The sequence below is a fragment of the Dipodomys ordii genome, unplaced genomic scaffold (genome assembly GCF_000151885.1).
Source record: "Dipodomys ordii isolate 6190 unplaced genomic scaffold, Dord_2.0 Scaffold112, whole genome shotgun sequence".
Taxonomy (NCBI): domain Eukaryota; kingdom Metazoa; phylum Chordata; class Mammalia; order Rodentia; family Heteromyidae; genus Dipodomys; species Dipodomys ordii.
Window position 1 is genome coordinate 5,560,236 of NW_012267328.1, and position 18,343 is coordinate 5,578,578.

The 18,343-nt window shown below is 44.7% G+C and overlaps 1 protein-coding gene across 2 annotated transcripts in view; it reads left to right on the top strand.

The window, feature by feature from the left end:
- Positions 1 to 18,343, top strand: part of Gabrb2 (gamma-aminobutyric acid (GABA) A receptor, beta 2) — a 146,310-nt gene that overhangs the window by 60,780 nt on the left and 67,187 nt on the right. For both annotated transcript variants that reach the window (XM_013028663.1, XM_013028664.1), the window contains exon 3: positions 5,183 to 5,403. In XM_013028663.1, the coding sequence (XP_012884117.1) occupies positions 5,183 to 5,403 (221 nt within the window). The remainder of the gene's footprint in view (positions 1 to 5,182; positions 5,404 to 18,343) is intronic.

Below are 18,343 nucleotides of genomic sequence, written 5' to 3' on the forward strand. Positions count from 1 at the left end.
TGAAGAGCTGAGGGACAGCGCCCAGGCCCAGAGTTCAGGCCCCACAACCGACCAAAAAAAAAAAAAAAAAGAATGTACCCATAGTATTCAGTATATGGAGATATATAATATGCAATTCCTTTTATCTAGTGCCATTAGTCTACGTTTTCAAGGAAAATAGACTTAAGAACAACTTATTGCCCCCTGAAACTCCGTCCTGCGGTTTGTAATGCATAATACTTGATATATGAGGGAAAGCCATGTGTTTTCTTAAAGGTTCAGGTTTTATGTAGGTTATTAATGATTTACCTGTGTTTCATATTTTTCTCAAATGTATCTGTTAGACTAAAATGAAATACAGATTCACTGCTGATTAAAACTGGAATTGATGGCCCTGCTGTTTAGTCAACAATTATTTTCCTGGGATTTCCTTTTTAATATGTTACAGTGACAATCATGATCACCTTCACCGTCATCGAAACTCTGATGTCTCCTCTTAATGGGTAGCAGAGGTACTGTCGCACTTTTATTGATATCTGCTTCGACTCCTACATATGTTTTGTAATCAGCTGACCAAAATACTCTTAAGAAGTACCTGAGTACTAAAATACAAAGTGATGGAGAAGTACCAGGAGAAAAACAATAGTGAGTTTAGTAAGGAATATCTGATGGTTTAGCTCACTATCATTACCCAACCCTTGCTATCCGAGAGAAAGGTCCATTGAGCTCGAGGAGCTTTTTAAAGTTCATCAAAGGCAGGCATGATGCTTCACAGCTGCAGTCCCGGCATCTTGGGAGAATGAGGCAGGGTGATAGCAAGTCTGAGACAGTGTGGCAAAGGTAGCAACGAGACCCTCTCTCAAAACAAAAGAGGCGCGGGCCTGGCTCTGTGGTAAAGGCCCTCCCTCCCATCCCTGTGTGACACGTTGTTCCTTTCGTCACATTTCCCCCCATACTATTCAGATTTTTGATCGTGGTTGGGGATGGCTGCCGGCAATCTTGTTAGATGCATAGGAGCTGTGCTGTCCGGCAGCGAGGGTCCCGGGGTGTTGACCCAGAGCTTGCCGTGCAGAGCGGGCCCTGCCCCCCCCACGGTCACGTGCGTCCACCCTGCCTCTCAGCCCATCAGGCATTCTCTTGGAAGCACGGCCTGGCATTTTCTCTCTCCCACCTCGCTCTGGAAATTGGCCTTCTTCTCAGCTTGTACAAGTTTGTCAAAAGGAAGAAAACAGCAACACGCACTCACTTTAAAATGCCCGTTCCTGTTAGTTCTGTCAGATCTCCTCGGGCTGCAGCTTCAGAGAGCATGAGTCAGCCCTCGCCGAGCGGCCGCGGCAGGGTCTGAAATGCATGGCCGGCCCGTCGTGTCTCTGCCAGGCTGCTCAGACTCTCCCACTCTGCTTATACAATCACTGCTCAGGGTGGAAGGGGAAAAAAATGAAGTAGCCACTTGAGACTGAGTCAGTTCCTCACATCACAAGCGAGTGTAGCATAATTTCATTTTCCTTGATGGCCAAATAATAGTCCACAGCATATACATATTTACGTTATGCAAAATCAGACCTACCTGTTCTGCGAACCTCCCTATATTACATAGGATGCGTGTTACATTAAGCCATGCACATATATTATATAAAATTATACAGGAGATAGACATATTTGTAATAGCTGTTTTATTTAGTAATTGTTGGGCACCTTGGCTAAGTTCACAGTTTATCTGAGCAATAATATAAATAAATACAAAGAAATTAGTAAAAGCAAGAAAGATTATAGAGTATAGCTAGGGACCAGATTTACTACATGCATGGTATAAATATCACAGTGATACCCATTTGCATAATTAATTTATACTACTGAAAATTAAAAATAGTGAGAAGTAGAACAGGAAAGACACTTATCTGCCAAACTAGCACAAAGAGTAAGTGTGCATTGCAGTCAGCCATCTTTATAGTCATCTTTTGAATCAAAGACATGGAGTAGGGGCTGGGAAGGTGGCTCAGTGGTAGAGTGTTTGCCTCACATGCATGAGGCCCTAGGTTTGATTCCTCAGCACCACAGAAGCAGAAAAAGCCGGAAATGGTGCTGTGGCTCAAGTGGTAGAGCACTAGCCTTGAGCTGAAGAGCTGAGGGACAGCACCCAGGTCCAGAGTTCAGGCCCCAGGACCAGAAAAAACAAAAATAAAACATGATGTATATCTTCCACTAGTTATATAATCGTGTGTATGTGTGTGTGTGTGTGTGTACTACAATTTCTTTAAGAGGATAAACAAAAATAAAACAAATGGTGGTCTTTTGCCTCTCCCCGATGTATATGCTAGTGTTTATTCTGCTAGTCTTAAAGTAGGAGATTGTACATACACCTTCTAGGATTTTTCAGTTGTAATTAGTAGGAGACATAATCTATAGGGGATTGACTTGCTCAGTATTAAGAATCAATTGGCTTTAATTGTGATTAATCCTTCTGGCCTGGTGCGACCTGCATTGTGGGATACTCAGAGTGATGTATTTGGGATTTTCTGGTGTGAATTCACCCACTGCGAGACGCTTGGGAAGGGCTCACTGTCAAGGTGAACGTTCCAAGGCTCCATCTGAGGCGCATAGTGGGACATGGGCCACCTTTTCTTGTCATGTAACACTCGGATTCAGGATCCTCTTCGTTCCTCTGCAGTGTTGTGACGGGAGATTTAAAAATAGACATAATGAACATTGATGTGACAGTTTGTAGAGCCAGCAGAGTCTGTCCAGGAGCATTTCACAGCAGCCCCCGAGTGACAGCTACCAGGAGTCGCCTGTAACACAGGGTCTCACAACATCACCACGTGTTAGCCCAGAAGAGAATGTAATTTCGAGTGCCCAAACTCATCTCAGCTGATGGATAAACTCCAGCTCTTTCCAATGTCGTCTGTCCTAAATCCTAAGGGAGTAAATCCGCAACCTTTAATAGGAATAATGATCAAATTTCCCTTTTGATCCCCATGAATTAAAAAAAATCAATAACTTAATTTTCTTATATGAACTGCCTGATTTCTTTTTTTTGGGGGGGGGGTCCAGTTGTGGGGTCTGAACTCTGGGCCTGGGTGCTGTCCCTCAGCTCTTCAGCTCAAGGCTAGCACTCTACCACTTGAGCCACAGCGCCACTTCTGGCTTTTTTCTTTTTGCTTATGTGGTGCTGAGGAATTGAACTCAGGGCCTCAGGCATGCAAGGCAAGCGCTCTACCACTGAGCCACCTTCCCAGCCCAACTGCCTGATTTCTTAAACCCTGTTCTTAGGTTATTTGTAACAGAGACATAAGCAAAAAATAGGATCCTTTCTCTGATTAGAAAAATCCTGACTCTTCTAGGTGGGTTTTTTTTTTTATTTTCCAAATCAAAATATTGTCTTAGAGACCTTCCTATAGATTCTTTACTAGAGCAAAATGTGGAAAGGCAGTCCAGAACTCTGTCCAAAGTTACCCAGGGGGGAATTCCACTCACACTTAGCGCATATTAATTTGTAAAGACATTATGAGACTCTTAAGTTTGATTGTAAATGTTAAAGGTCCCACATTGACTTTGGAATGAAATCAAAATGTATAGATTCGGAAATCTTTCAGTATCTTTTGTGAGTGATTATGGATTTCTTGTGAAAACCGTTCAGTGAAGCAGGAAATACCTTCCAGTCATGTTTTGAAACAACCTAGCTAAATGACGGTAGAGACATCTCAATTGGAGAAATCTCAGAACTCCGTGTCAGGGAAATGGTTAACTCGTGGTGCTCATTTCTTCTGTTGTTTTCTCTGATCCATCGATTAGGTCATTGTGGATGGATTTTAAATTAGAAATAGAATTAACTTTTTGCAAATGAAGATTTGGCTCTTCACTTAGTCCCTTCAATAAAGGTGAGACTCGATGACATTATGCCCACAGGCCTCTCGTGAATAAAATAGATCATAATTGATGTGTAACTCCTTTACTCAGAACCCGCAGCTTTTGTAGTTTTTAAGTCGCGTTTGAGTTACACACTCAGATCTCATCATCATTTTCTCAGGAGGTCAGGTGTGTATGGGAATCTCTGTGTAATTAACCAAAGCGACGCACAGCCTGGAAGCAGAGCTGAGCGATGGCAGAGGTGAGGGTGGAGGCCGGTATTCGTGTCACAGACACGCACTGCCTCGGGCCTCCCTGTCTAAGGCCTTAGGAGGCGTTGACTAAGTCCACGCAATTCAGATCGCTGGGAAGCTGTCTGAGCTCGAAGAGATGCCACCTCTGCTGGGAAGCCCACTGTGGTTAAGCTGATGAACAAGCTCCCGTTTGCAGACTCTGGCGATTGCAACAAACTAACCATTTCCCAAACAATTATTTTAGGTTTCCATTCTCCCATGAAGTGTGAAGTTCAGGAGGCTAATTCTCTCCATATTCTCACTGCCCCATTACTTCCTCCTGTGAATCACTACCTTCTAAGGAACACATCCTCAAACATGCCAAGACCCCACTGACGCCTGAGCCTTTGTATACCCTCCTGGAGCGGGGGATGTGCTCCTAAGAGACACTGATCTGGTTTCCGCACACTTTAACCTCCTCAGAGAGCCCTATCTCCACCATTACATCTCTCACCTCTCCTTGCTTCATGGAATGCAGTGTTGTTCGATATTATTCTGTTCATTTATGGGTGCCTGGAGTATAAACTCCCTGAGGGCAGGCAATGATCTGTCTGCTTCCCCACTGGATCTCAGACCCTCCTCAGTGCCTTTCACATACTAGGCACAAACTGAACACTTGTGGAATGAATGAATGCCTACAATCTTAGATTCACTGGCTAGCTCCTCCTTTCAGTGCACAGAAGAACCCGCACAAAACGATTGAACTTCAAGTGAAATAATGTGGAGTGCTCCAATAACTCTGTGTGTATGTGTGCATGTGTGCGTGCACACGCACATGTGCTCTAGGAGACACAGTTAATTATTAAGCATTTATTCCTTGACTTTTTTCTACTTGGGAAATACATCTGTAATGTGGACAAACTATGTCTAGAATCATGGTAAGTTAGTACTTAGGAAGCACTCACGTGTGATAAATATGCAGATCATGTATGTTCTTAGCATGTGGACACCACATACACACACACACACACACACACACACACACATGCACTCTACTATTGGAGTGATTCTGTGTCCCGAGTCTCCTGCCCTGTGAATAACCGTCCCTCTCCTCTCGTCCACAGGATTACACCTTGACCATGTACTTCCAGCAAGCCTGGAGGGACAAGCGGCTGTCCTACAACGTGATACCCTTGAACTTGACCTTGGACAACAGAGTGGCAGACCAGCTGTGGGTGCCCGACACCTACTTCCTGAACGACAAGAAGTCGTTCGTCCACGGTGTGACGGTGAAGAACCGCATGATCCGCCTGCACCCAGACGGCACGGTCCTGTACGGCCTCAGGTCTGTCGCTGTAACTCATCCGCCCCAGGAGGGGACGGGCCCCGGGTGGGAGGGGGGCTGACAGTGCACACACACACACACACACACACACACCACACATACACAGACACACACACGCGCTGGACACGGGCGTGGGCTCCCGGCCAGCCGGGGTAGAGAGCTCCAGGTACCCAGAGCCTCAGCCCGGGCCTAAGCGAAGTCTCTCCTGACTTATCGTCCAGCGGCTGATCCTATCGCTGCTTTCTGAAAGAACCCAGACACGGGATTTTTCTCTGGCGTGGAAAGAACATAGGGATCTCACGTGACTGTGGGAGTGTGGCGGATGCCCCACTTTACAGGTTGCTCCTGAGCAGCCCAACTGGTCACTGTCCTCCGGTGGCAGGGAGCTCCCTCTCAGGAGCAGTCTGACTGGCAAGTGAACCCATGTATTAATGGTGAGTCTGGACCCTCCCAGCATGCCTCCCTGTGCAAAGATCATGATGTGATGCTCGCTGGGTGGGGATATATATATTTTTTTAATAAGGCAGCGTCTTTTTTAAAATTGTATTTTAATCTAAAAACACTGTATGGCTTCCCGGACATGGATGAGGAAAATGGTTCTGTATCTTATCCTGGTAATCTCCCAGTGTCAAGGACTTTTCCTGCATTAAAACTTCTCAACTTCAGCGTTTTAGTTTGCCTCTGATCCAGTGTGCGTTACACGAATACCGTGTCGGCGATAGTGGCGATGTGCTCATGTGAATATCATTATTTGTTGAGGGAACATTTGAACTTGGTATTCATTCACTTCAGTATCAGCCCCACTGTCGGCAATTTCACTTTCTTTGGTTTTAGTTGCCCTAGGTCAGGTCAGCTGTGGTCTGAAAAACATCTAGTAGACTGGGAACCAACTATAAGTTTTCACATGTGCGCGGCGCATTGAATCCTCACTTGGCGTCTTCCTGCTCTGCCCCGCTGGGGTGGGAGTTGTCTGTGGCCAGTGCCCTGAGCTGCCCTGTTCCCCAACCCGCAGCCATCTCGGTCGTCATGCCAATATCAGGGTAGCTCGGTATCCCATTCATTCTTCACGAGCGCCTTCAAGTGCAGCGTACTAATGCTAGCCATTGGGGCATGTCGGGGAGAAACTATCAAGTTGTTACTTTCAGTGGGAAGGCGAATTATGTCGACAGGAAAGGAAGTCCTGGGCTGAGGCTGCTAACATCTAAGTTTTGTCTATGACACTCCGAAGGGAAGGGCAGTCGGTGCTAGCTGTGCTCATTTTCCTCACACTGGAAAGGCTGCCTCTCCACTCTGTGGCGAGTGCGTCACTAACAAGGCAGCAACATGAAACGTGCTCCAGCCAGAAAGCCCTGAGGACTCCTCGAGCGGCAGCCAGGACCCCGGGCTGAGGCCGCCGAGCTGCCTACCGCAGATTCAGGAGCAGGTTTGAATAATGTTTTGTTTTAGACTTGAACCATATCGATATTCTCTTTTTTTGGGGGGGGGGGCGGGGAGTCCGGTCGTGGGGCCTGAACTCTGGGCCTGGGTGCTGTCCCTCAGCTCTTCAGCTCAAGGCTAGCGCTCTACCACTGAGCCACCTTCCCAGCCCCATATTGATATTGTCAACATAGGGCTCAATTGTTTTATTCCATCCTAGCTTCTCTAGCAGAAATACTATCCACAAAGTGCATTGCTTCTAAAGAACATTTGTCATGGGTTTTTTTTGTTGTTGTTGTTGGTCATGGGGCTTGAACTCTGGGCCTGGGCACTGTCGCTCAGCTCTTCAGCTCAAGGCTAGCGCTCTACCACTTGAGCCACAGCGCCACTTCAGCTTTTTTTCTTTTTGCTTATGTGGTGCTGAGGAATCGAACCCAGGGCCTCATGCATGCAAGGCAAGTGCTCTACCACTGAGCCACCTCCCCAGCCCCTTGTCATAGTTTTGAAGGCTAGGGAATCCCGGGCAAAGAGGAGCTGTGGCTTACTCAGGGAAGAGCCCCCTTGGTCCTCACCTGGAAAAACAGAATCCTGTTAATCCTAATCTGTTCCTGAGGGCTCCACCTGACAATCCAATCACCGCCAGAAATGCCTCATCCCTACCATTATCCCACCCCAGTCGTCAACGAGAAGGAAACAAACATTTAAACCTTCACGTTCACCGGCACCCTTGGCCGTAGTAGATAGCTCAGTCATCCCATTTTCATAATAAGTTCACCCATCTCTGGTACTTTTCTCACTCCCTAAGAGATTTCCATCAGGAGCTTTGGCTAAACTTGGGCAAGAATGCTTTCGTAACCCAGCCACAGAAATGACAGGAAAAGATTTTCAGTTGGCAAGGCAGAGGAACTCCCGGCATTTTATGAAGCGGATATTTCATACAGATAAGTTAGATCATATTCTCAAATAACACGGACCCAAGCAGGAAGACTTCAAGGAAAAATGACATGGAAATACAGAACTCTGAATCTGCAAGTACAGCAAAAACAAGTTGAACTTGTGTTGAAATGGCCACATAGAGAGTCTTACACAGGTGTAATTCCAGTTATTATTTCCTTCCCATGTCCCATTCATTAGCTTCTAGACAGAGAAAAAGGAGACTGGCATCCAGTCTGAAAAACTAGTGGTTCATCTAATTACTCACGTAAATCTTTTCTCAGTGATTATTCCAACTCTCAAAAGTCCTTTAACTGGGTGGTTTTGGTAATGTGTGGTGTCAATATTTAACAGATTTAATGTTTGGGCAATTAAACTGATTTCTTTGAAAAAAAATCTTCTGATTCAAGAAAGCAGGAATGATACTTACAGAGCTATACAAAAGAGCAGTCAGGGTGAGTGCTGGTGGCTCACTCCTGGAATCCTAGCTACGCAGGAGGCTGAGATCTGAGGATCGTGGTTCAGAGCCAGCCCAGGCAGAAAAGTCCATGAAACTCTTATCTCTAATAAACTACTCAGAAAAGGCTGTCAGAGCACTAGTCTTGAACATAAAGAGGCTCAGGGACAGAGCCCAGCCAGAGTTCAAGACCCAGGACCAGAAAATAACAAAAAAGAGCAGTCAACCTGAATTATTGGTGATACTCATTTTTGTGAATGCAACAATATATGTTTTATTAGAATTGGGATCTAAATGTAAATCAGGCAGTATATTATTATTATTATTGACTGGGAACATTTTTAATGGATATAATGTCTATTATTCTTTGTGATAATATTTATCTCTAGTTCTCAGTGGGTTTTTTTGTGTGTGTGAAAATACCATACAGAGGGGTTACAATTACATGGGCAAGATAATGAGTACATTTCTTATCAAGCATTGTTGCCTCCTCCTTTGTTTCCCCTTCCCATCCCTTCCTTTCTCCCCCCCCCCCCTCCCCCCCCCCCCCTATCACCACCTCCCCACACCCCACACCCCCCACCCCGCCAAAGTTGTAAAGTTCGCTTTTTGACATAACGTCTTGTACATATCATTGTTGCAATGGGCCCACCTGTAACCGTATTTAAACGATTTGTTTTTTTTTCCCTTTCCCTCCACAAATTATATCAACATCAAATACAGTGAAAACAGGGTTTGTACTGTGGGGGAGGGACATACAAAGCAACACAGAAATCATCTTATAAATATGTTGGAAACAATCGCAAGAAAGAAAAAAAACATTTGAATCCTTATCTTGGGGTTCATTTCACCTAACATCAACTTGTCTAACAGTTTCTGTTTGACTCAGACATATACTAGTTATTGCAAATATGGGAAACCATGGGCTTACTTCACTTAATATAATTTTTTCCAAGCCTTTCCATTTCCTAACAAATGGGGCAATGTCATTCTTTCTGATGGAGGCATAGAATTCCATTGTGTAGATATACCACATTTCCTTAATCCATTCATCTACTGAGGAGCATCTGGGTTGGTTCCATATCTTAGCTATGGTAAATAATGCTGCAATAACTAATCCTCAAAGAAACAACTGCCCGATAAATAAGTGGGCTAAAGACTTAAAGAGAAAATTCTCTGAAGAGGAAAGAAGGATGGCCAATAGACACATGAAGAAATGCTCAACCTCTCTAGCCATAAAAGGAATGCCAATCAAAACAACATTGAGATACCACCTCACCCCAGTTAGAATGGCTATAATCAAGAACTCTAATAACAACTGATGCTGGAAGGGATGTGGACAGAAGGGAACCTTACTACATTGTTAGTGGGAGTGTAAACTTGTTCAGCCACTTTGGAAAGTAGTATGGAGGTTCCTCAAAAGACTCTACATAGAGCTCCCCTATGACCCAGCAATCCCACTTTGGGGCATTTACTCAAATGATCACAAACAAGACCATACTAAAGTACCAGGCAGTATATTATTTATGCCAATTTATTAGCATTATAAGCACATTGTCCTCTTACAAACTATCCAACCAACACAAAATAACACATCAGATGATACCTCTTTCTGCTTGAAGATTGAAATGATAAAGTTAAGAAAATTATCTCCCATCTTGCCATCTAGAGATAACTATTACCCATGCCTCGCCCTATATTCTTACAACTAATTTTCTCTTAAAATCATATATATACCCATGTATATACATATAATTTGATATGTATATAAGTTTTTGTTGTAAAGATACTAACATTATGTATACTACTTTGTGATCTGATTTCTCTGACAATGGATATATGAAAACCTAGTTTCCACGCTCATGAAACCTTGCTCACATTCATTCCTCCGCTATCATAGGGCACATCAGTGTGTCTCCTCACGCAATATAGAACAGGGTTTATGACTTCGATATATGGTGAAAAATGTTGCAAAATGCAGGCATGTTGCTTAAAATTGACTTGCAATATTTTATGAGACACAGACAAAGCTATTTGTGACTCAAATTCTAATTTTACACTTGTTCTTTTGTGACTATAGTCTCTGTTGCCTACTGAATGGCTGGGCAGATGGCCTAATGCTGATTTTGTTAGTACAGTTCTGGAAAGGGTAGCTTCTTCCTCGAAGCAGTAGCTGGCCCGTCTGAATGTCGCTGTTTGTGTTGTTGTGTTGCAGATGGGGAGGAAGACAGCGCAAGCCTGTGCACCTCCTGGCTGTGACATTAGATCGCAGACATAGCACTCTGATTCAAAGTTCATACTCCTCAAGAAGGGTTCAGTAGGAAGCGGAAGGCAGTCCAGCCACCTCCCGCTCTGTCTGTTTGTGTCACTGGAAAAATGGCAAAGGATAATGTTTGCCCAGAATGAGTTTAGACAGGCCGGATTTTATTCACTCCATCTTCTTTCTCAACGCAGAAGTATTAGTACAGGATAAGCCAGGAGTTGTGCCACACGGAAATACAGTCTATTAAACATGCACGTGTCGATTTGTAACTCGAGTGTCCTCCTTGGTTTGAATTCATTTTCATACAGATAATCGAGTGGCTGTCTTTTGTCAGGCAGAACAGAAGCGATTTTATTAAGGACATTATTTCTCTTGTCCAGAGTGAGCGAGCCTTCTCCCTCGCCGTCGCTTCCCCTTGCTCACCTGCGTGGGAAAACCTTGGCCCGGAGCTGGAGAAGGCTTCGCTCTGCAGAGCCGCCGCTCAGTTCTGAAACATCTTTCTGTCCTGCCATTTCCAGGCAATATTATTCTGATTAAAAATCAATGCACTTAGAAGTCCTTTGAGACTCCTTCGAGTTCCCTCCCGAGGGTTGTAGCTACCCTCACCGAGAAGGTCAATGCCGTAACACAGGGTGAACCCCCAGATTCCTGCAGTCCCCCTCCCCTAGAGTGGCTCTGGGGCCTCTTTTTGACCCCCTCCCCCCGCTGCTGGTGGTGTTCTTCAGGGACCTAGAGTCATCCTTGTGTGACCAGCATTGACAACTCACATTCAAGTCCACAGCAGTGGGGGCAGAATCACAGCACCTCCACCCCTCAGCCAGGGATTCATGTCGTGACCCCAGGAAGTCACGCTCTTCCCTGTGACCATAGGTTTTTCTTTTTAAATAAAAAGCAAAGAGGTCCAGGCGCTGGTGGCTCATGCCTGTCATCCTAGCTGCTCAGGAGGCTGAGATCTGAGGATCATGGCTGGAAGCCAGCCCGAGCAGAAAAGTCTCCGTGAGACTCTTATCTCCAATACACGACTCAAAAACGTCAGAAGTGATGCTGTGGCTCAGCTGGTAGAGAGCTAGCTTGGAACAGACTCCGGGCTAGCTCCCAGAACCAGCAGAAAGAGAGAGAGAGAGGGAGGAAGAGAGAGAGAAGGAGGCAGGGAAGGAAGGAGGGAGGGAGGAGGGAGAGGAAGGAAGGAGGAAGAACTGAGTCTGTTCCCTTTGCTTTTCCTAAATATTGTTGGCTCATCAAATTGCAGCTGTCAGCAGCTCGGTGAGGGCCCTCGCTGGCCCGTGTCCGCGGTGGCTGTTTTCAAGGTGGAAAGTGGGCACTGAGAGCAAAGATGGAAAGGGGGGGCTGCTGTAGGAAACGGGGGAGGGGGAGATTTCCAGCCCAGGAGGAGTCAGCTGTGCTCCAAGAGAGACCAGGGACATGGAGCAGGCTGGAGGAGCAGGCTGGCAGGACCACGGAAAAGGCAAGGGGAAGCGGCTCCATCCCCACGAGCTGTGGGCCCCTCGGGCCAGCGGGGGAGGCGGGAGCAGGCAGCACGGTCCCTCAGAGCCTGCGCACCACCGTGGCCACCAGAGTGCCGCAGATACAGAGGGAGAGAGGCCAGGTCATTGCTTAATTCACTGCGTTGTGGTTTGTTTTTTACTTTTATTTTAAGCCAAGTATCTTCCAGTGGATGTTGAAAGTGTGTGCATTGAAAGTGTGTGCATAGATAGATAGACAGACAGACAGACAGAGAGATAGAGAGACTCATAGATAGATACACAGATAGATGTATGAGTGTCTATATATTGACATCTTTTATTCCCCTCTTCTACGCCCATCCTGGGGCTGGGACTCAGAGCATTGTCCTTGAGCTTCTATGCTCAAGGCTAGCCCTCTACCCCTTGAGACACACCACCACTTCTGGCTTTCTGCTAGATAATTGGAGATAAGAGTCTTACAGATTTTCCTACCTGAGATAAGTTTGAACCCTGATCCTCAGATCTCAACTTCCCGAGTAGCTAAGATTCCAGGCACAAGCCACCAGTGCCTGGTTTCCATTTGTCTTATATTAAGAGTGAAGAGTCCCCTAATTCACGTGAAACTTAGCACACATTTATCCAAATGGCCTGTAGTTGTAGTTGAAGGATGTACAAACATCCTTCTCCCTCTCAGATTCTCAATCCTAGCTTGAGAATCAGTTAGGATCCTGGAAGGGAAAACAAGGCGTCCCAAGCATTTCTCCATCTCTGACTTTCAGGCAACTAGAAAGGTCCCTGAGCCTGCCAGATCATTGAGCGAGAAGCCATAGCACACTGAAGAAAATCTGTATTTTCTGGAACAGGTTGTTTCTTATGGCTTTATTTCTCCTGGAAAAGAAAAACCTATGTCAACCACCTCCACAGTTTTTGGTTAGAAGATTTTGGGTAAACGTGTTAGCTGTAGTCATTTTCCTAATGGATGATGGGGGCTGATTTCTAGCCTCTCCCTAACTCTTTGTTTTGGAAACCAAACCAATGTAATACGTTAATAACTCAAATTACATTCCCCACATTATGAAACGCTCAGGCTATTTTACTCCTCAGAAGTAGCTCATTATCTGTATTCTTATGGACAGAATAAAAAGCTCCAAAATGCTAAATGGCTATATAAATCCTTAGAGGAAGATACTAATTCCACGTTGGATTGTTCTCACTAGCCATTATGTAGAAAATAATGAGGACTTTATATTTCGGCAGCTGTGATAGGCTGGCTACGAAGGCAAAAACAACAGAAAGGATGAGAATAAAGAGCAGGGCTCTCCGGGCATCGCAAGAGCCGCCCGTGACGCCCGTACCTGCACAGAGGCCTGGGAACCCAAAGGCACCACACTCACGGTTCTGTGGAGTCAAGAAGTAGGGTTTGGGGGCCCAGTGCCTTGTCTCAAGTCCTCTCCCAGTCACAGCCTGGCTGTACCCCATCTTCGGAGCTCCCCGTCCTGATCAGGGCCTTCCAGCACTTCAGTTGCAGGATTGTTGGGGAAATTAAGTGGACAAATACTTGTAAAGCATTATAGGAGAGTACTTAGTACCTAAGACGTAGTTGGTAAAGACCTGTAAGTATAAGCTTCATCTTGACCTGCTATGCTGTTCATCCCTTATCATAAATAGAATATCATTTGCCACAAGAGAAAACGGTGTGAGAAATCATTACGTACTCCCTCCATGTCAGCATTAAAGATACAGGAAGGTAAATGAGACAGCAAGTCCTTGGGACTCAGAAACTTAGAGTTGGTAGGGAAATGAAATATATAATGGAGAGATCAAGAGAAATAGGGTAGATGAAGAGCCAAACTTTAGAATCCAAAGCATGTGGGCTGATTTTTTTTTTACTAACTCTCTGTCTTTTTAGAACCAATGGCTGTTCATTGAAAATAGTAATACCATTTAACTTACCATGTAACACAGATATACACATCAAAGCTAGAAACAGATTTCCCAAATCTCTTTGAGTCCAGAACCCGAGTTCTTTGTACCTCGATAGGTTGTAATTCAGGTAAAGAATCCAGTGTACAGATGGTAGAGGTGAAAGAGCATATTTAAGACTTCCCCAAGACCAGAAGCTCTATGTGAATATTCATTTTGGCTATCTAAATATTAGAGCTGTATCTGCTATTCTAAAAGGAAGCTGGAAAAATTAACTGCCCAGGTATGTTTAAGGAAAAGGACACCTTGTAGTTGAATGAATCATTGCATAATTAATGTATTTATTCCTCAATCACGTTAATGAGCTCCTAAGTAACCATCTCTCATTGCTGTAAGTGGGGGGGTAGGAAGTACAAGAGTCAAGAAGTCTCTAGAAGCTGGTACTAACTGAGAGAAATGTACACAATTTAGTGAGAAGGATATTGGATGATGATGTAAGAATCATCAATAGTGGTGAATTCAGTGCCAAAAAAAAAAGGTCTGATCAAGAGTTACAGAAAAGAGAGGCAGAGCCCCACATTAGGAAGTGGCATTGCACTGGAGATGGTATTTTTGAAAACCAGGTAGGCAGAGATCTGAGGATGAAGCAACAGAGACACAGGGCTCCTACGGCTGGAGCAGACTTAGCTGCTCCCAGGAAAATGAAGAAGAAATGCTAGCCTCTCTTCCCTACCTGTGAAGAGTTTTCTATTCTTCAGAACTATATGGTGCATTTCCTTCATTTTTGGATAGGATTTCAAGTCTGTGAGTTCAAGGATCTCTGTTTCATTCCCCCAGTTTGTTTCCCAACATTTTGAACAGTGGCTGTTCCACAGAGGTTAAGTAAAAAAAGCAGTTGTTGAATGAATGAATGAATGAGTAGATGTGTTCCATTTTCACATAGAACTTCCAGTCACATCTGTCTGCCTGCCCAACCTTGTTTACGTGTTGGATGGTACCCACAGTCTCCACAGGGCTGGTCTCACACTTCAAATTGATCTATCACTGTACATCTCTCAGTGTGGACAACGCATGCAAAATGGCGACCAATGGTAGCTTTGAGCACTGAGGTAAATTAAAAGGAAAACGAGGACCATAAAACCAAATGGATATCATTTAGAACACAATTATCAAAGACTCTCTTAATGGAGTAAAACTAATGTCACTGTCCTCTATAATAGATAGTGTGAGGCAATTCTCCTTATTGGTGAAGAAAACTACCTTCGTGGTAGGCTTGTTCGAAAGACAACGTCAGTTCCAACAGATGCTATGGGAGCATTTTACAAACAAAAACAGGGTCAGTTTTTCTCTTGAAATCAGCTTGGCAAGTTCTGTCTTAAACGTAAATAGCAATGGATTCTGCAGAAATTTGCATCGGTATAGCACTCTCCCAGCTAGCCCACCATTTGAGATCATTGTAGTGTTTTTAAAGAAACAGAGATGTCAAGGGGGAGGGTCACAAGAAGAAGGGTTTCAGGTGACACACATCGTCTCCTCCCATGGGCTGAGTAAGTGAGAAAACGCTTTCGAATGGACGGTAGGTATTTTCAGACACGTATCTCAGAAAACCATAATGCAACCATTTCACTATGGTTACATTTCGGGGAATGTTTGCTCTTATTTATGACAGCTGAATATTATGTGGTTAAAATGGGCAAAGTGTCCATTGATTGCAGAACAGAGAAATTCTTGCTTAACCTAGGATCCACCCCCATCATGGCTTAGACTATTCTGCCTATACTCTGTGTGTGTGTGTGTGTGTGTGTGTGCGCGTGCGCACGCACACACGCATGTGTATTATTCTCTAATTTTTGTCTGTAGGAGGCAGGGAAGGGAGTGAAGAGAAACACATTTTCCCAGAAGAGTATTTCTCCTGAGTCTTAAGTATTTGAACCCAATTGTCTGGGCTCATGGTTTTACTTTTCCTCTGGGATATTAGATATGATACCAGTGTAAAACAGGCTCATAATGTGATAATGAGAAACACTGCATCCCACATGTCTTCCTTAGCTAACACAGTGTATGAAGGAATGTATTTTCCATTGCCTGTTCACTGTGATTCGTGAAAAGTTAATTCAAGTTCCAGAGTGGCTCATCAGTCATTTCTCCAGATGTTGGGAGCAGACAAGTCACTGGTCTGGCCCTTATTCCATGCCTTCCTCTGCATGGGTGGCAGGACACAGGGGAGGGGCCTGCGACAGAACTGGGGGTGGGGGTGGGGGGAGAAGCATCAACCCTGGTGGGAAAATGCACCTGTATTAAGCCAGAAGAGAAGACAGGTGGAACTCAGCAGAAGCCGAGTTCCAAGTGCTTTGAATTAATAGACATTCTGATTCTACAACTTTAAGTTCTGGAATCACTGAAGAAGCTAACTTAGGTTCAGGACCCTGAATTCTTTCTACTGTCAATGTTTATTTTATTGAGAAAATATCTGTTCTCCTTGATATGGAAAAGGCTAGAATTATGGACCAATTTCCCTGTTGTATGATTTTTTTTTACTTAACTACTCAGGCCTCTGTCTCTCCCTCACTCCCATCATAAATGGGATACGTTGTTTAGTTTCCTCTCTTGTAGTATTTAAAATTTCTGAAAGACAACTTGCTACCATTCAGTGACAGCCCTCTTACAAGCGAAATGATTTTATCCTTGTGAGATTTCTTAGATCGGGCTGAGTACACAATGCACCCAGACAAGCACGAACGCAGAGTGCTGCGGTGGTTGACCGCAGTTGGAAGGGGATGGGAGTGGGTTCTGTGTTCCAGGTGATGCCAGCTGTTGCCGACCGTCTGTGCTCAGAAGAAGGCGGGGTGAGGGCTGTCTGTGCAGGGTCTACCTCCCGTCAGGTGTTCATCTGGACGATACCCTTCCCATGCTTCAGAATGTGGCTTCGGATTTCTATTTGTTCTGCCCACTGCTCAGTGGTTTAAAAAAACAAAAAGCCAAATTAATCCAAAGAGATTTAGGGACACTAGACTTTTTGACTCTTCTGGAGAACACCATCTGGACAAACAGATGGAGGACCGTGGCAGAGGGCTGGAGCAGGGAGTGAGCAGGGAGTACAATGGCAGGGCAGGCCCTGTGAATGTCCATGCTGGGCCTTCTTCAGTCCGACCCAGGTAGTGGGCACCAAATAGGTGCTACCAGGGAGCTCCCGGGCCCTCAGGACACCGAGGCTCTGTAGGTGGTACAGGCAGATTGCTCGCTCCTGGGCATACAGACATAGCTCCAGTTCTCCGGGCTGGCAAGAGGATCTCCCCCGGGACTCCCAGGTCCCCACAGAGGTTGCACACGTGGTGTCCAGTAAGCTGTCCACACGGTCACTGGCTAGCAGAACTGGTGTCTTGATAAGCTGGTACAGAGAGTGCTACACGTTATAATTTATCATTGTAAACACACTCTCCAAACGGACCCAAAACATACATGTCTGCTTCAGCTCTTTTCACTTCCTTACACATTTCCCACTCCTTCGTGTACGCGTTCAGTGACTGATTTTAGTGCGCCTTTGCTGAGTAGTTATTTGGGGCCAGGCACTATAACACATGTTTTGCATACTTGCACTCTAAGTACTGCATTGTTTTTCCACACGAGGAAGATGGAGGTGGAAAGGGTAAAGTTGAGGAGCGAACTGCACACCACACTTCTGTAGTTGTAACCACACTCGGTTCCTCCCCTTATTTCCTCCTTCTGTGAGACCATCAATTACCGTTATTGACAGCCACAGAGGGGCTGATGAGGTTGACAGCCCATGCTTTGACTTTGAGCCACATGACACTCCAGGAGCTTAATACTTGGCTCAACGACCAGTTGCAATAAACTTGCAAATTTATCTTTTGAAGGTATGCATTACCCAACTTGACTCTTAGACCTGTTTAAACTCCCTAATCATAGAGAAGAAACCTGGATTACAAAGGGGAAGAAATAAAGATGGAGGCAAACAGCTGGGAAGAAGAAGTCGGGAGATTTAATGTATTCTAGGATAGCTAGCGATAAAATTCTACTACTGATCTTTGGTGACTAAGTTTTGGGGGTGAATAAGTAGATTTTAGTCACTCTTGTAACATACACATGCATAAAATGCAAAGTCTATTAGAGGTGATTAATATCATCTACGACATCGATCACATCCTATTATAAACCTGAAATATGTCAATAAAATAAAAAAACACTTAAAAATTACAGGTCTTCCATTGCCCTGTGTTTCTCTCGGGATGACAAGTCTTTAGTAATTATTAGTCCATCTGTTTTCCTACTAGGTAAAGCCAGTCTCACAGACTGAGGTGGAGGCTTTAGAAAGACAAATAGGCCATTGAGAAAACAAATATACAGTCAGTTGTGGCCCAGCGCATCTTTAATAATTGCTCCAGAAACAGTTATTCATGACCAACATTGTAGTGTTGCCACCCTGAATGTCTTACCAAATGGGACACTCGAGTATGGAAATTATCT